The following is a 22,444-nucleotide window of genomic DNA, read 5'->3' as shown; positions in this document are numbered from 1 at the left end:
CCTTTTCCATAGACATAGAATGGGAAAATAGCCTTAGCAAATCAGGTCCTCTGTCTTTCTATATAGTTCAAATAAAGACTACTGGGGACAATTTTTCAAACTGTCTTCATTGATTCAAATTCCACACTTACCTTTTACCCTTGGTCCAGTTTTAAAGACAAACTGCATGAAGACTAACTTTGAAAATTGCCAGGTCATTTGTACCTGTTTTTTGTGCAGGTAGAATTTTGCTTGAAAAGTCCATACCTAGCTTTGAAAATGCCATCTACAAACACACTTTACCTCTTGCAAAGTCAACATACCCCTGGGAACGCATGTTCTCAATATGGCAAAAAGTTTGTGCTTTCTTCCACTCAGCCTTCTGCACTCTGTTTGTCTTCATTCATTTGATAATTGACTTTGCATTGGTGTGGGCAGTTACAAAATTGTCCCTGCAAAGGACAATTCTGAAAGAGATTTTTGTGGGTAAAAAAATGATTTTACCCATGAAATCAACTGTCTGAAAATTGCCCACCCTAAATGCAGCAAAAGTAGTGTTCCACAAGGTGAGAGAAAGTATTTCCCAGGTCATATTTAGATTGCGGGAGGAAAAATGAACCTGTAAATTGCATTTTCAAATCTACAAGCAGAATTTCGGCAAAATTCTACCTGCACAGGAACAAGTATAGGTGACCGTGTGTACATTGTACCCATGGCAATTGTCAAAGGGAGGATCCATGCATACTTTTCTAACCCCTGGACCTTCGGGCCACCTTCTCAGCCTTGGGGGGCATGGGGTGAAGCCACCCAAGGAGAGAGAAAACTCAGTCTTCCTTGGGCGGTGAGCTGGAGGCAGGAAAACCTGGAGTGCCAAACTGGGCCAAGGACATCCACCCACAACTTCGCTCCCAAAAAAGTCCACTGTCCACCCTGAAAAGTTGTGCTCCAAACTAGAAAAATTGCAAAAGGTTCTTTATTCAACCAAAAATACAAAACAGTAGGATAAAACATAGCCCAATAACTCTTTAAGAATTGTTGCATCAATTTCAAAAACATCATATCCCATTTGCAATCCTTTCTCTTCCGCTTACCTGGGCCCTGTTACTGTCCATACACTCAGAATTAGTTACACACAGTGTCCTGATCAGCTCAAGGAAGAAATCCCTCTGCATCTCCAGACAGAAATCAACTGAGCCCCATAGCCCCTGCTGGCACAGATTGCCTCCTGGTCTAAGCAAGTGCTCACCACAGTTAACGTACTCTTTTTCTTCACTCTTCAACCATCAAACCATAAATCTTCTTTTTCCCCTCAGGTGGCCTGAGATGCTGGATGAGTATCTCTGCCAGATTCCTTCTTCTCCCTTCCTATAACCCTTGGAGAGGATCACAGCTACATCCTCCTGTTTTGCCTAATCTCTCTGGAGACGCCCCAGACCAAATGTAATCAGGGCTTTTATAACCTTCTCCTAAACCCAAGCACATAGGGGCTAATCCAAATTTTCAAAAAGTGTATGATCAAAGATGACCTTTAGACACTGGAACCTTCCCAGCTCTATTAACTCAACTCTATAAGATTTCCCTGAGGAGGAAAATCACCACCTTAACGTAACACATTATTCTTACATTAAATCATATATACTCTGTGGCACACAGGTACCACACTTTCCATTTGAAAATTGGTGCAAAGACCAGAGATAAAAAAGTATGTGTGGACCTTTCACCAAAGTGAGCAGTCTGAAAATCGCCCCCATAGTTTGCAGTACTGGTTGAAACACAAATAGAAACATAGAAACATGATGGCAGACAAAGACCTTATGGCCTATCTAGTCTAGAGATGTGAATCATGTGATCGATCGTCTTAACGATCGATTTCGGCTGGGATGGGGAGGGAATCGGATCGTCGCCGTTTGGGTTTTTAAAATATCGTGAAAAATCGTGAAAATCGAAACCGGCACACTAAAACATCCCTAAAACCCACCCCGACCCTTTAAAATAAATCCCCCACCCTCCCAAACCCCCCCAAAATGCCTTAAATTACCTGGGGTCCAGTGGGGGGGAGGGCGGGAAAACCGGCACACTAAAAAAACCCTAAAACCCACCCCGACCCCTTAAAATAAATCCCCCACCCTCCCGAACCCCCCCAAAATGCCTTAAATTACCTGGGGTCCAGAGGAAGGGTCCCGCTGTGATCTTCCACTCTCGGACCTCCGGTGCTTGTAGAAATGGCGCCGGCGCTACCTTTGGTTTTTCCGTACGGAAAAACGATTCGCGGCAGGAGATCGCTCCCGGACCCCCGCTGGACCCCCAGGGACTTTTGGACAGCTTGGGGGGGCCTCCTGACCCCCACAAGACTTGCCAAAAGTCCAGCGGGGGTCCGGAACGACCTCCTGCAGTCGAATCGTGTTGTCTATGGCCGGCGCCATTTTGCGCAAAATGGCGCCGGCCGTAGACAACACGATTCGACTGCAGGAGGTCGTTCCGGACCCCCGCTGGACTTTTGGCAAGTACGGAAAAACCAAAGGTAGCGCCGGCGCCATTTCTACAAGCACCGGAGGTCCGAGAGTGGAAGATCACAGCGGGACCCTTCCTCTGGACCCCAGGTAATTTAAGGCATTTTGGGGGGGTTCGGGAGGGTGGGGGATTTATTTTAAAGGGTCGGGGTGGGTTTTAGGGTTTTTTTTAGTGTGCCGGTTTTTTCGCCCTCCCCCTTCCCCCGATTTACGATTTTTTGACGATAAATCGGGGGAATTGTTATTGTATTGCGGCTCTAACGATTTTTGACGATTTAAAATATATCGGACGATATTTTAAATCGTCAAAAAACGATTCACATCCCTAATCTAGTCTGCTCTTCCACTCAACTAACTTAGCATTACAATTTCCATCACTCCTTCAGAGATCTCCTGTGTTTATCCCATGCTTTCTTGAATTCAGATGCTAGTTTTCTCTCCACCACCTCCACTGGGAGGCTGTTCCATACATCCTCTACCCTCTCTGTAATTAAATATTTCCTAAGATTACTCCTGAATCTACCCCCTTTCAATCTGATCCCATGACCCCGTGTTCTAGAGTCTCCTTTCCGTTGAAAAAGGCTCACCTCCTATGCATGGAAATCTTGGAGTATTTGAATGTCTCTTCATATCTCCTCTATTCTGCCTTTCCTCTACGGTATAAGGGCCGGATTTTAAAAACTCTACGCATGTAAATCGGGTTACGCGTGCTGGGCCTATTTTATAAAGGCCTGGCGACGTGCGTAAAGCCCCGGAACGCGTCTAAGTCCCAGGGCTTTAAAAAGGGGTGGTCCGGGGGCATGGGAGGGCGGTCCAGGGGTGGGGCGGGGACAGAGGCCTCCAGCACAGTGGCTGGGTTGGAGGATCGCGTGCCAGCAGGCTGCCGGCACGTGCAACTTGCTCCTGCCCAGAGGCAGGCGCAAAAGGTAAGATAGAGATCGTGGGAATTAGAATAGGGCTAGGGGTGGAAAGGTTGGGGAAGGGGTGGGAAGGTTAGATTAGGGGGAAGGGAATGGGGGAAGGCCGTGGGCATCAGCGCACGCAACATGCACCCCCCTTGCGCGCGCCGACCCCAATTTTATAACATATGCGTGCCTGCACGCGCATGTTATAAAATCGGGCGTCCATGTGTGTGCGCTGAGTAGTGCCCGCACATGTACGCCCGCGCCTTTCTTTGAAAATCTACCCCTAAATGTTTAGATCTTTAAGTCTGTTCCCATATCCTTTAGAACAAAGACCATTGATTATTTTAGTAGACTCCCTCAGGACTGACTTCAATTGGTTAATATTCTTATGAAAGTGTGGTCTCTGGAATTGTACTCCAAATGAGGGACTTATACAGGGGCAGTATAACCTCCCCTTTTCTGCTGATCATTCCTATTCAGCCAAGCATCTTTATGGCTTTTGCATTTGCTTTATCCACCTGTTTGGCCACCTTAAATCCTCAGATACTATCACCCCTATAGCCTGTTCTTTTTCCCTGCTTAGAAGAATTTCATTGCCAATACTTACATTTCTCTTGTGTTTTTTCAGCCTAAATGCATAACTCTGCATTTTATAGCAGTAAATCTTAGCTCCCAGACCTTAGTCCATTCCTTGAGCTTCACTTGATCCATCTTCATATGTTCCACACCTTTCTGGCTGTCTATCCTATTGCAGATTTTGGTATTATTGGCAAAAAATCAAGCAAATACGAGGAATGTAAATTTTTATGAAATCTAGCGTCCGGCATCTGTATTACGGGTAATGACCAAAAATAGCATTGAGGTACTTCCTATTTTTGGTTGTTACCCACAATAAAGATACCGGACACTAGAGTTTTTTCATAAAAATTTATATTCCCTGTATTCTGGTTGATTGGTTGTAAAAGAAAGGGGGAAATTTATTTTGAGGTTGACAGTTTTGGTTATCATTGGCAAAAAGACAAAACTTTCCTGACAATCCTTCCAATCTTTCCACAATGTTGCTCACAAATATGTTGAAAAGAACTGGTCCGAGGACCAATACATGAGGAGCACCATTAGTAATTCACCCCTCCTCAGATTGCACTCCATTACCTGTATCCTTTATCACCTCCATTCAACTAGTTCCTAACCCCGTCATTCACTCTAGGGCCCATACCAAGGGTGCTCATTTTATTTATGTCACCAATGTAGAAACATGTCAAAGAACATAAGAACATGCCATACTGGGTCAGACCAGGGGTCCATCAAGCCCAGCATCTTGTTTCCAACAGTGGCCAATCCAGGCCATAAGAACCTGGCAAGTACCTTACTGAAATTAGGTACCCTACAAATAGTGCCCTCCCTTGATCCAACCGACTGATCACAAAATCAAAGAAATTGATCAAATGTATGTGACAAGATCTACCTTTGGTAGAGCCATGCTGCTTTAGATCTTTCAATCCACTGGATTCCAAAAACTGCTCTTTCCTCTGTTTTAGCAGCAGTTCCATGAATTTGCTCACCACAGAGGTCATTATAACCAAGCTGTAGTTCCCAGCTTCCTACTTAACTTCCACTTATATGACTAGGAACCACATCTGCCCATCTCCAGTCCTCCAACTACTCTCATCGCTAAAGAACCATTGAAAAGGTCAGCTGGCAGAGCTGCCAGAAAGTTCCTTTGGTACCTTCTAATATATTCCATCCAGCCCCATCACCTTATTCACTTGGGCAGTCCAGGAACTTGCAGTGGCTTCCCAGGCTCTGGAGGATAGCAAAGAAACATCCCTTCTCTTTGGGCCCCCAGTCTTCATGCCCTCCCTACTGGTTGTGTTGACGGAGCCAACTCAGGTCTAGTGATAGGTACAGGGCCCAATGCCTCCTCATCCAGTCACTATCTGACTTTGGCTCCTTCCCCTTGATGGAGTTGATGATGCAACACTTTTCTAAAAATCGATTAAGGTTTAATTCACTTCCAATCTTATTTGTGTTTGTTTTATGTGGTCCTGCTCCTGGCCCTTTCACAGTGAATGCTGAACAGAAATATTTGTTAACCAATTTTGCTTTTTCATCAGCCTGTATATATTCCTCCCCTTCACCTTTGCATCTCACAATGCCATTTTTGCACTTCAGTCTATCTAACTTATCTAGTAAAAAGTCTTGTCCCCAGTTTTACCATATTTGCTATTTTTTCCATTTGAATTTTTACATTCCTGACTCCTTTCCCAGCTTCACTTAGCTTTTCCAGATATTGTCACATTCTTCCTCTTTCTATAATCTCCTACCAATCTTTTCACTCTTACCTTTTCGACTACCTTTTTAGAAAACCATAGCAACCTCTTTTTCCTCTTTCCTTTATTTACTTTCCTAACACAAAGGTTAGTTTTGTCCATTGTTCTTCTACTTCCCCTAGATTTTCTCATCCAGCTAATGACTCCTTGAGGAACTCACCCCCATTTTAACAAAGTCAGCTTTCCTGAAGTCAAGGACCCATTCCTTGGAATGAATTTTCATCTTCTGTGCTCTAATATTGAACCACAGCATCCAGTGATCACTGTATCTCAGATAATCATCTACTATAACATCTGAGATATTGTCCTGTTTGGTAAACACCAGGTCCAGTATCACCCTCTTCTGTTTGGGTTTTATTACCAATTGACAGAACAGTTCTCCCTGCAGAGAAACCAGGATTTCCCAGCTTATAGAAGACACCGCAGCCAAAATGTCCTAATCAACACCTGGAAGATTGAAATCCTCCCCTAGCAATAGTACCTCCACTTTCATAGCAATTTTGTGAAGTCTTCAGAACCTCAAGATCTTACATCAGGTTACTCCTCCATAGTATGTGTTGCAACCGTCCCTTCCCGATGGCTTCACTCCGCCTACCTTTCTTTCTTTACACCTCCTCTTGCTGTGGATGGATGCCTGGCTGCCGCGGCATCTGCCTGCTGTCCTCTCCGGCGTCCCCGGACCGGCTTGGGCACTGTCTCCCGCCATGCTCTGCCTGTACCTTAGGGTGCGCGGGCCGCGCGGGCCTCGCTCTTATTTCCTACTTGGTACGAACCTCAGGGGCGTCCCCCTGTGATGACGTCACGCTGCCCGGATATTTAAAGCCTACGATGTTTGCTAGCCTTGGAGTTAGCAAGGGATACCTTAAGGATGGGATTCGCTCTCCGTACCCAGCTACTCTGCCTCCAATTCCATTGGACTTAACGGTAATGGGGTACCCACTCCTCGGGGGCCTCAGTTGCTTTTCAGGTCGCTATCAGGAAACCGGTACTCGCTCCTCGAGGGCCCATGTTCCCTGACTCACTGCCTGCTCCACCTTCTCTTCTGCCTGGAAGGATTCGCTATCTTCAACATCAGTGAGTACTACCATCTTCACCTCAGAGCTGTTCCCTGGAACCAGGTACTCGCTCCTCGAGGGCCTGCCTCCGTTCCAGCCCTAGTGCCATCTTCTATGTGGAACCGCTGTGTGAGTACAATACCTTCAAGCCTCTCAGTTCTCAGGGATCAGGTACTCATTCGAGGGCCTGCTCTCCCTATCCTGGGGTTCTCCAAACTGGGGCTTGTGCATATTCCACTGTACTCATTATTCTCAGTTCTTTCCACTACAGCACTGCTACCAGAGGAGTCGCTGTTCCAGCACCTGAGGGATACTAGCCCAGCCAGGCTACTTCTACTACTCACCACTGCCACCTCTAGTGGCTTCATCACATTATCTAATAAAAGATCAATCTCTGTGTTTGTGTGTCCTAAGCTGAGCCTGACCTGTGGCCCCTCACGGGACCTCCCCCCATGGGCGTGGTCAGCTGCCACAGTGTCCAAGGGTCACCCAAACCTCACTGATTATAACAGTATGCTACCTCAAAGATATCATTCTTCTGCCTCCCTCAAGCTTCATAAGCTGTAGTGCAGTGTTACTTATCAGTGCTCTAGGTCGACCCCTGCTGCGCCTCCTCATGTCTAACATCTTCTTGCTGACATTTACGGGCAATTTTCAAAACAGGCCACATAGTTGCAAACTCCATGGACTTTGCAGCAATTTTCAAACAGAAAATATAAGCAAGCTTTTGCTTTGAAAATTGCCCTGGGGTAAAAGCACACGTAGTACACCTGCTATTTCTGCGGACACTTTTTCTCTTCAAAACAACGTGCACTGTTGCTTTCCTCACCTTATCTCCGCCCCAGTGAACATGTCCACTCAATGTGAGTAGATGTCTGTGCAATCTTTTACTCATGGAGAGGATGGCATTTTTTTAAAGCCCATTTATCTGCCTAAATTGCTTTTCAAAATTGCCCTCTTTGGTGGGAAATATCAACTAGTCCACATTGTTTGCAACGTACCTGGACACTTTTAGCCTGTGTATATTACTGTGCATGTTGTTTCCCTTTTGAAAATTAATAGCCGCATAGCATGCATGCTTAGTTAACTCCTGTGCTTTGCTCCTGTTGCCTTTTACGGGCGGCTGAGCATGGGCAAAATAGCAGGCATTCATTTCTAAATAGTTCTACTTCCCAAACCTAAACACATCACCAGACAAAAATGCCTCTTTTTATTTTTGCCCAATTAAAACTTCACCACACTGTGAAAGCCAACACATACTTTATGGCAAGTACTTTAACCCAGATAAATAGCTTTAAAAATTGCTCTGTCCTTGCATTATTTTGTCTTTGCCTTAGAGGCTACACAGCATTTTAACATCACCTTGCTGCTAAAAAGTGTCTGATTGGGTGGCAAGGTTGAATAGCACTACTATAGTGCCCTTTGAGACTGATGGCGAAGAAAAGGATGGTATGTGGATTGGTTGCAGAGGGAGGGAATACTATTCCTTGTATCTGTGCTCACTGCTGAGCTCTGACTGATGTCTGATCTTTCTTTACAGGGGAGTACCAGTTTGCTATCGGTTCCGATGATAATGCTGAATTTTGGCTCAGTACAGATGAGAGAGTCTACAATTTGCAGCTCCTAGCCAGTGTTGGCTCAGTAAGCTTTATTTACATTTTTTATGTTGGAGATTTCATTTCCAGATTGGTTTCTGATTTGCCATCTTTCTGAAGCAGTAACTTGAGTGGCACTGCAGGAATTGGGAGGAGTAGGAAGAGTGGATGAAGAGGGATTGAATTAGCTGAAGCAGCAGTGTCTTCTTTTCCATTCCACTAGACTTGAATTGAAGGACTTAATTCAAAAGGGAAATCCCAATACCCTGCTTGTAACAGGACTTGGACTGTAAACAAGGATCCTGAATCCACTTGCTTCTCTAGTCAGTTGACAAGGTCTCACTTGTTCTCCCTTAGATGGCAGCTTAGGCTTTTTTGCTAAGAAATGATAAAGATCTGGTTTGACACTTGCCCTTTTTCTGCAATATGCCATGCCCCCTGAACTCTAAAGAGCTTTCTCGAGAAATATATAAGGCTGGCCCAACTCAGTGACAATGCGGTACTGAAAACCCAGGTTCAATTTCTAGGTTTTTAGAGAAGCTTTATTGCTAGCCAGTTTTCTAAACAATTGGGTTTAAAATCGTTTGCACTATTTCTAAGTGCCATAATCTTACTTGTTGAAAATACTTGGCCGATCTACCAGTCCATACCAGCAAGGCCATTATGGTCTTCCCAGCAGGGGTTATTAAAGGTTCCTCCATCATCTTCAATCGAGTTAGAATCTACTCATCGCCTGACTTTTGTGCAGTTTGCTGCTAGTCTATGGAACTTGTTTCTCTCGGTCAAAAGACCAATATGTGACCTTTAGAAAATGAATTAAGACCTGGTTGTTCGAGCAGTTTTTCCCTAGTGCACTATCTGGTTAGTAAGAACAGGATTGGTGTATAAAAAAGAACCTTTATTCTGACAATATTCAAGCCCGACTCTGGCCGACTTTCGCTCTATATACAGAACTGCCTCAGGGGCTACTATTTGATTAAGGATAACTCCGTATTGCTTCTGAGTGTGTATCCCGGACCATGGCGATTATTGTATATGTCGATAGACATAGAGACCAAATCCTCTTTTAGATGGAGTTAGTTTATGAATGCTATGTCTGCTATAATAGCGGCTGCGCTCTTCTGAATTCACGCTGCAGCTGGTTTTCTGTGTGTCCGGCAGACATAGCATTCATAAACTAACTCCATCTAAAAGAGGATTTGGTCTCTATGTCTATCGACATATAAAATAATCGCCATGGTCCGGGATAAACACACACAGAAGCAATACAGAGTTATCCTTAATCAAATAGTAGCCCCTGAGGCAGCTCTGTATATAAAGCGAAACTCGGCAAGAGTCGGGCTTGAATATTGTCAGAATAAAGGCTCTTTTTTATACACCGATCCTTTTCTCCTTCTTTTTGGTCACTACATAGCCATCTTGGATTGGCTTCTGGTGTGTTTTTTGGGTCCTATCTGGTTAGTAAACTGCCCCAACTGCTGTTGTTTTAGGATGTCATTCAGGGGGTTTTGTTTTTTTTTGTCTGTTTTGTTTGGTTGGATATTTTCTTTATTTACCTTGTTGCATTATTAGTTAATTTTATATTGTACTCTGCTTTGAGATGCTTATGGAAGGCAGATTATTAAATTTGATATTATAGTAAAGTAAATTCCTGAACTGAGTTTCTGCTCCCTGGGCCAGCTGGGATGCTGCGGAGGCAACATCCACAGCCCCTGAGAGGGAAGGAATCCCCGCAATCACTCAGTGGCGACTCTTATTGGCCCTTTGGCCCCTGGCCAAGGACAGTCACTGGGCTCGATGGGTTATAAAAACAGGGGCAAAAATCATGGATAATTGCCAGTGAAGGTTCATGCAACCATAGGCAAAAGGAGGCCAGTCTAATTAAGCTGGAAGCCCAAAGGGCTGGGGAATCAACATGAGCCCTGTCCCTGAAAGGTATTTTCTCTCTGCACAGACAGGTAAAGAGTGGACTGCTCCAGGAGAATTTGGAAAATTCCAGAGCCAGGTTTCAAAGCTTGTCAGGTAAGCTAGAACTCTGGGAGGGGAGATTAGAGTGTATTTAGGTATATTGGCTTGGAAGCCCTTTCATGCATGGTTAGAGGCCAAAGAATTCTTCTGTCTACAAACTCAGCAGGAACTTTTAATCTGGATTTCCTGTGCGGTAATTCATTGTCTTGACTGGTTTTCTGATCTGCATTATGCCAGCTGTATGACCACGGCAATCTTGATATTAACTCCATTGTATACAATTTTTTCAAACTATTATTCTAAGCAGCCTCTCCTGGATTTGTAGAGCTAACAGTGTGAATATTGGCTAGAAACAAAGAAGTGGATATCCAAAAACCCATTAAATGGGTAAGATGTGGCAAACTTTAGCCAGTTATCTTTAGAGGAAAATTCAGCTAAACTTAACCAGCTAGGTTTTCAGCTGAATATTTGCCTAGATTTAGCCAGTCAAAATCTGACTGGCTAGATTTAGTGCAGCTAGGTTCCATGGCTAAACTTAGCCAGTCAGTGCTCAATAATCAAGCACTAACTAACTAACTGGGAGATGCAGCAAGCGCAATAGGGCTCTTACGCATATTAAACAGTGTGTATTGCATGAAATATGCAGTTTATCAAGTGATGTAGCCCTATTATGGTGATGTCGCACAATATACACAATAATTTGCATGACCCTGCCCAGATTCCGGCCCTTATTACAATGAGCTTCTTTGCATGCATGAATTTTGTAAATCCATGCAAAGCGTCTTATTAATAGGCAATTCCATATTAATAATTTATTGTGGCTCACTTACAGGCCGATACAGTACAGTGCGCTCCGACGGAGCGCACTGTTAACCTGTCATTGGACGCGCGTTTTCCCTTACCCCTTATTCAGAATCATGGTGATATTAATTCAGAGGTCCCGAAGAGTAAAAAAAGTTTAAAAAAAAGAAAAAAAAATGTGGTCGGCCAGCGGCTGTCGGGTTGAAAACCGGACACTCAATTTTGCCAGCGTCCGGTTTCCGAGCCCGTGGCTGTCAGCGGGCTCGAGAACCGACGCCGGCAAAATTGAGCGTCAGCTGTCAAACCCGCTGACAGCCGCCGCTCCTGTCCAAAATGAGGCGCTAGGGACACTAGCGCGTCCCTAGCGCCTCCTTTTGCCTGTTTCTACCAATGGGCCTCATTTGAATACTGTATCGCGCGCACAGGCGAGTGGCCTGTGTGCGTGCCGGGAGAGCGGGCATTCGCCCGCTCTCCCGCGGACTTTACTGAATCGCCCTGATAGAAAGTGGTCAACTGCAATAAATTAATGACACCTCCTGGGGAATCATTAAATCTAAATTTGGAGCTCCAGGATCCTAATGCAGATTCTGAATCGCCCACATTAAATTTAAAGCGCCATGCTGAAACAAAATAGTACTGCAGCAAAAAAGAACAAGTTAAGCAGGGATCACGGGCTGTGGCGGCCCTGGGGTGAACAGGGAGTCCTAACAACCAAAAGATAAAATAAGATTAAAGTAGTTTGCACGGCGATGGTGTCCCCCCACCCCCAGCCCTGTCTTCAATAAAGAAAATGTCCCCCATCCCCCTTTCCATTGAAATGGCTGTCACTGGCACCCATCCATCTTCTCACTACCCCAATCGTCAAAAAGTTATTCAGAATATAGTGCCCCCCTAATAACTTCCTCTCCTCCCCCATCCCACATCCCACATCCCACAAATGTACAAAAAAATTGTTGATTTTCAGTGGGAAACCCCCAACCCCCTTCCGGGACCCCAAACTTAAAAAGTTTGCACAGAATCCTGTGATGGGAACCAGGATACCTCTTAACCTCAGGCAAGATCTGGGGATCAGACCTCAGCTACAAGGCTTAGACCCATTCCCTGGACCTTGCCCCATCACGTGAAAGAGACAAGGTCAGGTTGGCACCATTTTGAAAAAAGGCGCCTTCCAGACCCAGGCTTTGGGGGCGCCCTGGCTTCATCTCAGAATCCTGGGCAACTTTTTAAGGTTTGGGGGTGTGGGGGGTGGGCTCGGCGCACGCAGGTTGCACAAATGTGCACCCCTTTGCGCGCGCCGACCGCAGATTTTATAAGATACGCTCAGCTACGCTCGTATCTTATAAAATCCAGCATACTTTTGTTCGCGCCTGGTGGGCGAACAAAAGTACGCGATCGCGCACATTTTTAAATCTACCCCTATGTAAAGATTTCTCAATCCCTTGATTTTCTGCTCGGGTCACCAAGCTTACTTCCAAAGGATTTAATCATAAGAACATAAGAAATTGCCATGCTCGATCAGACCAAGGGTCCATCAAGCCCAGCATCCTGTTTCCAACAGAGGCCACAAGAATCTGGCAATTATCCAAACACTAAGAAGATCACATGCTACTGTTGCAATTAATAGCAGTGGCTATTCCCTAAGTAAACTTGATTAATAGCAGTTAATGGACTTCTCCTCCAAGAACTTATCCAAACCCTTTTTGAACCCAGCTACACTAACTGCACTAATCCTACCAGTTCTCTCGCCATTTCAGCAGATGGACTCTTACTTGGCTGCGGTGATAAAATAGGTCCTTCTCCAGGACTAAGGGATGCTAACGACGAGCTTCCCAATACTTCCTCTGTTGAATCAATCCTCTGTCTGACGACATGTTCATCCATTGGGCCAGTGCGCTGTTGAAGCACTGGAGATGACGTCAATGTCTTTGCTTTTCTCTTCTTCCCCATCCACGAAGAGGAGGTTAACAAAGACAAAGTTCCTGGCCAATCACCCAAACTCACCCGGACTAAGCCGGACCAAGCTGCACGCCCCTTTGGCGCGCGCGGCTTAGGCATTGCGCCGGTGGCATCAAAGCGCCGCGCCACAGGTAGATTTAAATCTCACCACAGCTGGCAACAGATTCGAGTCCTCTCCTTCAGTGGGTAGCCTTGGGGAGAGGGGCCGACAGCCCTCTCCTTCTCCTGCTCTCTCCCCGAGCTTAGGGCATGCCACGGGTAGATTTAAAATCCGTGGCCACACCCCTTCCGACGTAGGCAGCCGTGTCCTTCTCTCCGCTGATGTTAAGGGAAGTCAAGGGCTCTCTCTTAGCGACAAGTTCCTCAAATCTCACCGCAGCTGGCAACAGATTTGAGTCCTCTCCTTCAGCGTCCTTCTCTCCGCTGATGTTAAGGGAAGTCAAGGGCTCTCTCTTAGTGGCAAGTTATTTATTTATTTATTTATTTTTAATTTTTATATATCGACATTCTTACATCCGATGTAAATCATACCGGTTTACATTAAACAGAATAGCAGGAAATAAATTTCCATAGTCTAATACAATGAACATTTCTAATTAAAATTGTTAACAAGCGAAAAGAAAAGGTAAAGAATTGGAATAAAGGTTAAATAACATAAAAATATAAAAGATTTTTTTTTTTTTTTTTAGAAGCACAAGGGTTGCACGAAGGGGTGCACAAAGGGGAGAGTTCCTCAAATCTCACCGCAGCTGGCAACATATTCGAGTCCTCTCCTTCAGCGGGTAGTCTCAGGGAGAGGGGCCGACAGCCCTCTCCTTCTCCTGCTCTCTCCCTCGGCTCGCACAAATCTACGCCCAGGGTTGGCGCACTTGTGCACCTTGCACGTGCTGAGCCCTATGGGAGCCCCAATGGCTTTCCCCATTCCCTCCAAGGCTGCTTCAAAATCCCCTATCTAACCCGCCCCCCAGCCCTACATAAATCCCTCCCCCCACCTTTATATTGTTATTTACGCCTGCCTGTGGCAGGCATAACTTGCGTGCGCCGGCAGCTGGCCAGCGCACGATCCCCTGGCACGGCCTCTGTGCCGGAGGCCTCGGCACTGCCCCCAGACCGCCCCCAGACTAGTGCCACGCCCATTCCCCTGCCCTCTTTTCAACCCTTTTTCAAAGCCCCGGGACATAAGCATGACCCGGGGCTTGCACGCGTCACCGGGCCTATGCAAAATAGGCTCGGCATGCTTAACCCCCCTGCGCGCATAAATCCAGCCGGATTTACGCATGCAGGGCTTTTAAAATCTGCCCCTTTGGGTTTAAGTTTTGGTAAGAAAAGAGGAGGGATGCCACTTTTTAACCAGCAAATAAAAAAACTGTATATATATGATGTAAATTAATATCAGAAATTCAAAACAACATCATATTTGGTAATAATAACAGCTGATACCATGTAGTCTCTTATCTGGAAGTGGAGTAACCTCATATGATAATGGCGGGCTTTACTCAAATAGCCCTATTAGCCATTTATATAGTTGTGCAGTTGTGCATTTTTGAGATTACTGCTGCAAAATCCCTGCTACGATAAGTGTAATTGCACTGCCTTGTGATTTAAAATAATGCAAGTTTGAAAAGTTTAAAAACGCATAAAAATCCTAAAAAAAGTAATACAGAGTAACCGATGATTATAAATTTGGTGACGGTCCGAAAGTTTATCTGTGACTGCACAACTATATAAATGGCTAATAGGGCTATTTGAGTAAAGCCCGCCATTATCATATGAGGTTACTGCACTTCCAGATATTATTATTATTACCAAATATGATGCCACTTTTTAACCAGCAGCATCTGTAGAGGGGCTGATAGCTCCCCATAAAAAATTTTAATACCCGTGGCAGGGAGGGAAGATCCCATGGGGATACTGTTGGCCCCAGCACAAACCTTTTAATATTGGCAGCAGGAAATGGGGATTGTCCTGCTCTTGCTGTGCCAAGATTTGGCTGGCCAAGTTAAGAGCTAGTGCTGAAATATGTGCTAGTGACCTAACTTTATCTCCCCGCCCCAGAGCCCACTCAGAATTTGATCAGCTAAATTTAGCAATCTAATGAAATTTAGGTGGAAAAATATAGCTAGTTAATCTGTTCAATTTTCAAAGGCTTTGATTTAGCAGGATAAGTACTTACTTAGATAGTAATATCCCTTTGAATACCAACCTCATAGCAGAATTATTGTTACTGGTGACTTTTCACTGTCTTGAATTGTTGCTAATTGCTAATTCTGACTTATTTTTAAAGGGCCAATTTTCAGCCTTCCCTCAGTGCTTTGAGGCCCACTGGTATTTTTGCCTGATTGGGCGGGGGGGGGGGGGGGGGGAGGGGATGCAGGCATATTTTTCCATGGGTAAACACTATTTTACCTACAGAAATCCCTTTTAAACTTGCACTTGAAATAGATTTAGCAACTATGATGCATTGATACCCTTCTTCTGACAATACATCTTTATTCTAACAAGGGAAGTAGAAAGTTTGTCTTGGGAGAAAATAGCTAGTCAAATTAAGAATACTTAGCTTTAACGAGAGAAGGCTATGAAGTAATATGATTATTATGTATAAATACTTGAAAGGTAAATGCATGAACCAGAAAACACAAAAGTCATTGCAGACACTATTTGATAGGACCACCAACTGTTCTGTTGTAATCAATTTTTGCTTGAAATGGCTAATTCATGTCATATTAGTCAGATCAAAGCAACCATTGTAAGCCAAACTCACAGTTTTTCAGTCTCGACTCTTATCCCCCATCCTTTTCCTGTTGTCTCTGTGTATGGGTAAACTTGATTCTTTCTATATTATGAAAACCTTTATTGAACCAACATAAGAAATTGTTTATGTGTGATTTTTCAGAAACACATAAGTGCATCTTCTGATGCAGCTTCAGAGGCTCAAAAGCTCCATCTGTAGACAGTTCTTATGTTGGTTCAAAAATAATAATTCACAGCTCAGGAAATTCCTGGACTAAGAGGCAGGTAGCCATCATGGAAAGGGATCCCCGAAAGTCACTGCTGGCATATGCCTGCCACTTCCATTTCAGGTCATATAATACAATGGCTTGATGAAAAAAAGAATTTCTGGGCACAAAATATACACACACAATAGCAAGAAGCAAAATCAGCTGGGAGCATGTCTATTGTGCGTGTATATTGTTATATTGTGCGTCCAGAAATGTATTTTTTCATCACATCATTGCATTATACCATTATTCTTAAACACTGCAAGCAGTAGATTTAAGTATCGCAACAATACTATGTAGGAGGAGCCACACAGGACAGTATTTGTTAAATTTCTTCTGCGCACTTGACTCATGGATTGACATCGCCAGCTCCGGGGATGGAGTTAAATTTGCTGAATTACAAAGTGTATGTTGGGCGCCCAGAGATTTTCTACATCAAGGGTAATAGCTAACAGCCTCATCTACATGGAATTTACATGTGATTAGCGCTATCAGCTATACATTTGTTTTTGTCGTGTGGTTTGGATGCGCTAATCTCCTTATTGCATCAGGTGCTAGTCTAGTGCGACCAAAATGCACGTCCAACTGTGCATAAACCTGTGCGCTAGGCTGGGCGAACTTTATTGCATTGGTCTGAAGGACTGGTACAGGGCTCCAGGAACTCAGGAGACAGGCAACACAGCAAAGCCATCATGAAATAAAGCCATCGCCACCAGCAGAGAACACAGCCTGAGACGGGGAAGAAATACTCCTGGTCAATAAGGGCTGGTCCAGGTTGGGCTAATCTAATCTAAGCTAGCTCTTACTGGGCCATTCATAACACAAGAAAACACTACAGATACACAGACTACAGTATTCAAGAAGGCCAATAGCTCCTGCTGGAAACACAGTGCCTGAGAATCCATGGGACACTACTTGAAGACTGGCCCAGGCTTGACAACAGCATGTACAGAATACATTTTCCTCCAGGACCAATATGTGTTTATTAGTATGTCGCAGTAACCATAGGTAACAATATCTCCAATTCATGCAGAATAAACAGCTTAGGAAAAGCAAGTGAGCCTGGGACCCCAGATACTAGGACATCACTCAAACGTGATTTTAGATAGTAACCCACCACCTCTTTCAGTGGCGCCACCACTACTAGACCTGTAACCAAAGTGAGCTACTTCAAATTTTGCCAAAGCAACAAGGTCTGCCACATAGTCTGCCACATAGTGCAAGTTAGCATTTTTCTGCAGCTTCTATTTCTCGCCTTCCTTTAGTTAGTTCTCTAGTTTTTTAGTCAATGCAATCCCTTCCCCCTTCCCTGTTTTATGTAATTTCTACCTTCAGTTTGATGTAAACCGATATGATGTTCCCACTAATATCAGTATAGAAAAGCCTCTAAATAAATAAATAATTAAGCTTCAATACGCTTTTCCAATGCTGTTACCTTAACTCCACTTTATATCTATGCTGTCAGAGGGAGGATCAAGGTTTTCTCTCATTCTTTCCTTGTAGAAATATTTTCTTTATTTTTTCATTTCTTTTATATAGCACCTTATCCAGGGCACAAATTTCAATTTCAATTATTTTTTATTAACTGCCTTTCTTTATTATAAAGCAATGAAAAGAACATACACAATAAAATTAAAACATAAATACACAAAACAAAACATTAAAACAATAATTAAAACAAAATAAAAATATATATCAAATGAAATATCAAGCAGAAAATCCTAACTTAACACTTTATGCCTTCAGTTTATATGAAATTAGTTAGTAGGCTCAGTCAAGATCCCAATGGGCAAGTTTCCACACCACTAAAACTAACCCCACTGTTTAGCACTGATTATGTTCTGACCTTTGATGGCCATAATTGCTTTGAACAAAGAGACCATGAAGTTCCTGTCCCTTTTTTAACCAAGAAAATCTTATTATAAGGATCCATATTAACAATGTGAGCTTCTTAAGAAGGTCCATATCCACAAAATGTCTGACTTGTAAATAGGCATAGAATTCTTTGTTAGAGAGATCAAATGCAGTGTGTAATTCCTCAAGAGAACACAGGATTCCACTGTCTTTTTGAAAAGAGAACAGTCTGCCCAAACCCCTTTTCTCCCATCTTTTAAACACATCATCCTGAAGACCTGGTATAAAATGTGGATGTCCTGAAATGGACAGGCTTCCCAATTCAACCACAGTTTGTTATAAACAAATTTCCAGGCTTGCCTACAGGCATTAACGATGACATTGTCTTGTGTGCACTTTGATAATCCACGGCTTTGTACTTGTAATAAATTCCCCAAATTAAAAGGACAATATCATTCCTGCAGAAAATTAGATGGGGAAAACACTTCCGTGCCATATAGCCAGTCTTTGACATGCCTCAATAAACAGGCTAAATTGTAATTTTGCAGATGTGGACATTCCATTCCTCCTTCAACTATTGGAAGCATCATTGTAAGTAATGCTAAACAAGCTCTTTCCCCCTCCCCCCCCCCCCCCCCCCAAAAAAAAAAAACCCGCTCATAGCTCTGTGGAACTCCTTCAAATCTCTCTTTTTAATCCATACAGGCAGCATCTGTAAAACATATACATCTAGGTAGCTCCATCATCTTGAACATTTGTATTTTGCCAAATAGAGTCGGAGGTAGATGCTCCCGATCTGTTAATTTCTTTTTTGTTTTAGCAAGTAAGGGCCAGATATTACACTCATAAATCTTTTGTACATCTACCTGGATTTTAATCCCTAAATATTTCATTTCAGTTTCAAGCCATTTCATTGGGAACTGAGCCGACCAGACAAGCATAGTAAACCAAGCACATCTAAGGCTTTGGATTTCTCAAAGTTTATTTTTAAGCCTGAAAACAGGCCAAATAGTTTCTGAACTCCATTACTCTCTGTAGGGATCGAACTGGATCAGTCAAACAGACTAACACATTGTCAGCAAATGCTGAGATTTTAAATTGTTCTCGACCAACTGTAAAACCAGAAACATCTGGACTTTCAGCAATTTTTCTAAGTAGTGGGTCCATGGATAAAATATAGAGCAGAGACAACAACAGGCATCCCTGTCGCATGCCTCTCTGCAACTGGAATTCCTCAGACATATGCCCATTTGCTAAAATGATGGAGTTAGGCTTCTGATATGTAATGTAAGATATTCCCCATGAACCCATATCTTTTTAGAACCAAAAAAAGATAAGACCACAATACTCGGTCAAAAGCATTTTTGGCATCAAACCCATTACTAAAGCAGGTGTGTTTAGGTGTTTACACTGCAGCATAGATGTCCACAGACGTACTATAAGCTAGATTTTAAAAGGCCCGTTCGAGCATACGGACGCAGCTATTTTTAGGGATGTGCATTCGTTGTGAATGAATGTGCAATCCGCAATGTATAGGTCCCTATTTGTTGCATTCGTGGGTTCGCGAAACGTATGGCGAACCCCAACGAATGCAATGAATCCTGAACGAATAAACCCCCCACCCTCCTGACCCCCCCCCCCCCAAGACTTGCCTAAAAACCCTGGTGGTCAAGCGGGGGTCCTGGAGCAATCTCCTGCACTCGGGCCGTCGGCTATCAGTATTCAAAATGGCGCCGATAGCCTTTGCTCTTACTATGTCACAGGGGCTACTGGTGCCATTGGTTGGCCCCTGTCACATGGTAGGAGCACAAGATGGCACCAGCCGTCCATTGCTCCTACCATGTGACAGGGGCCGACCAATGGCACCGGTAGCCCCTGTGACCTAGTAAGGTCAAAGGCTATCGGCGCCATTTTGAATACCGGCAGCTGACGGCGCAAGTGCAGGAGATGATCCAGGACCCCCGCTGGACCACCAGGGACTTTAGGCAAGTCTTGGGGAGTTCAGGAGGGTGGGAGGTTATAGTTAATTAAATTTAAAGGGAACGAATGCCGAATTCAACATATTAACGGATCGGGCTTTCCCCCCCTTGACCTAATGCAACGTATCTGGGCCCTGACGAATACGTATCCCGAATCTAATTAATATTTTCTGGCTGCACATTAGGGATGTGCAGAGCAAAATTTTATGTTCATATTTTTTATGTCCGAAAGGGGGTCCCACTTGCGGCCAATATGGACATAAAAAAAATCCAATGAGTTGGGTATATGTACATATGTGCAAAAAAAAAATTAAACCCCCTCACCCTCCTTAATCCCCCCCCAAGACTTACCACAACTCCCTGGTGATCGAGCGAGGAGTGAGGACGTCATTTCTGCAATCCTTGGCGAGAAGCATGTGACGTCGGTGGCACGTCGAGTGACGCGGCGTCACGTGATTCCCGGCTCGTTCGCGCCGGACGGCTCGTTCGGCCCAAAAAGAACTTTTGGCCAGCTTGGGGGGGCCTCCTGACCCCCCCAAGCTGGCCAAAAGTTCTTTTTGGGCCGAACGAGCCGTCCGGCGCGAACGAGCCGGGAATCACGTGGCGCCGCGTCACTCAGACGCGACGTCACGTGATTCCCGGCAAGTTCGCGCTGGACGGCTCGTTCGGCCCAAAAAGAACTTTTGGCCAGCTTGGGGGGGCCTCCTGACCCCCTCAAGCTGGCCAAAAGTTCTTTTTGGGCCGAACGAGCCGTCCGGCGCGAACTTGCCGGGAATCACGTGACGTCGGCGTCACGTGATTCCCGGCTTGTTCGCGCCGAACGAGCCGTCCGGCGCGAACTTGCCGGGAATCACGTGACGTCGCGTCTGAGTGACGCGGCGCCACGTGATTCCCGGCTCGTTCGCGCCGGACGGCTCGTTCGGCCCAAAAAGAACTTTTGGCCAGCTTGGGGGGGTCAGGAGGCCCCCCCAAGCTGGCCAAAAGTTCTTTTTGGGCCGAACGAGCCGTCCGGCGCGAATGAGCCGGGAATCACGTGACGCCGGCGTCACTCGACGTGCCGCCGACGTCACATGCTTCTCGCCAAGGATTGCAGAAATGGCGTCCTCACTCCTCGCTCCATCACCAGGGAGTTGTGGTAAGTCGGGGGGGGGGGGGGGGGATTAAGGAGGGTGAGGGGGTTTATATTTTTATTTTGGCTCAACAATCGCGATTTCCCACATATCGAACATATCTATGTTCGATATGTGGGAAATCCGATCGTTTATGTCGAATCAATTTTTTAAGTAAAAAAAAAATATGAGTTGCATTTTACTAATGCGGTCAATCCGAATGCACACCCCTACTGCACATCCCTAGCTATTTTATAACATGTGCATGACGGTGTGCGTATGTTATAAAATGTGATTCCCATGCATACATGCTTGCTGGATTTTAATGTCCGCATGCGCAAGTGCGGGTAGGTGGCCTCCTCCATGCGCGGGGGGAAATCTTAAAAGAATCATGTGGCAACACGATCGGGCCTTTGCCCAGTTCCCTCCCAGTCCACTCAGTGGACTGGGAGGGAACTTCCCTAACCCTAATCCTATCCTTCCTCCCTCTTCCCCTCTCCTTCTTGACCCCTAAACCTACCTAACTAGTGGGTTCTTTTGTTGTTGAAGAACTTACCTGCTCCTCCGAGAAGAGTAAGTTCCACGCGCCAGCGGGCTGCCGGTGCGCACTTCACCGGGACAGGGCCTAATGGCTGCTATCCCGGCCGGCATCTGTCCTGCCCCTCCCCGCCCAGACCTCGACCCCGGCCCGTCCCTTTCTTCAGGCCTGACACTTCTGTGCATATCTCCCTGATTTTATGCACGCTGGCCTTTTAAAATCTACTTGTATATGTCTACTAGCTGTTTGTGCTTTGATAAACCCCACTTGGTTAAAAGATATTAGAGAAGGTAGAATGCAATTACATATTGGCAATAACTTTTAATCAAAATTCAGAAGGGAGATAGGGCGATATGAGGCCAGATTATTCATGTCTTTCCCTCCCTTGAGAAAAACAGTAATATACTGTTTTAGCCTCCTTAGGAAAATTTCCCAGCAATACCACTGCTGCAAACTAATCCCTCAGGGTTTCCCCTACTTCAGCTACTAATATTTTGTAATAGTCTGACTAGATTTAATACCTTCTAATATTTCTTGGAACGGCCTTTTCAGCCAAACCAGCTGCTCACTTGTTATCTTTGGCATGGATAGTCCTTGAAAAAAAAAGTTTTTCTTCTCTACCCCCGTCATCTATGATATCATTCTGGTAAAGATTTCTGTAGAAATTTTGGCAGGTTTTGCAAATCTTCTCTGCTGAGGTCTTTCTCACCCCCTGTTTTTCCTTCAGTGCCTCTATATAAGAATTCTCTTTACCCGTTTTAACCATATTGACCATCAGTTTCCCAGCTTTATTCCCATATTTATACAATTTGTGAGAGGCAGATAAATGTTTTGTGGTTTTCTGGTGCTAATAATTGAATGATCAC

General features: G+C 44.7%; 1 protein-coding gene across 1 annotated transcript in view; it reads left to right on the top strand.

Annotated features, from left to right (window-relative positions):
• The window catches only part of B4GALNT3 (beta-1,4-N-acetyl-galactosaminyltransferase 3), a 397,614-nt gene that overhangs the window by 271,702 nt on the left and 103,468 nt on the right, over nucleotides 1-22,444 (top strand). Inside the window, exons 6-7 of the mRNA XM_029599934.1 lie at nucleotides 8,320-8,420; nucleotides 10,329-10,396. Of these exons, the coding sequence (XP_029455794.1) occupies nucleotides 8,320-8,420; nucleotides 10,329-10,396 (169 nt within the window). The remainder of the gene's footprint in view (nucleotides 1-8,319; nucleotides 8,421-10,328; nucleotides 10,397-22,444) is intronic.

Source organism: Rhinatrema bivittatum, chromosome 4 (assembly GCF_901001135.1).
Source record: "Rhinatrema bivittatum chromosome 4, aRhiBiv1.1, whole genome shotgun sequence".
In the NCBI taxonomy this organism is placed as follows: Eukaryota; Metazoa; Chordata; class Amphibia; order Gymnophiona; family Rhinatrematidae; genus Rhinatrema; species Rhinatrema bivittatum.
Note: the sequence above shows the minus strand (reverse complement) of the source record. Positions and strands in the feature narration are given on the sequence as shown.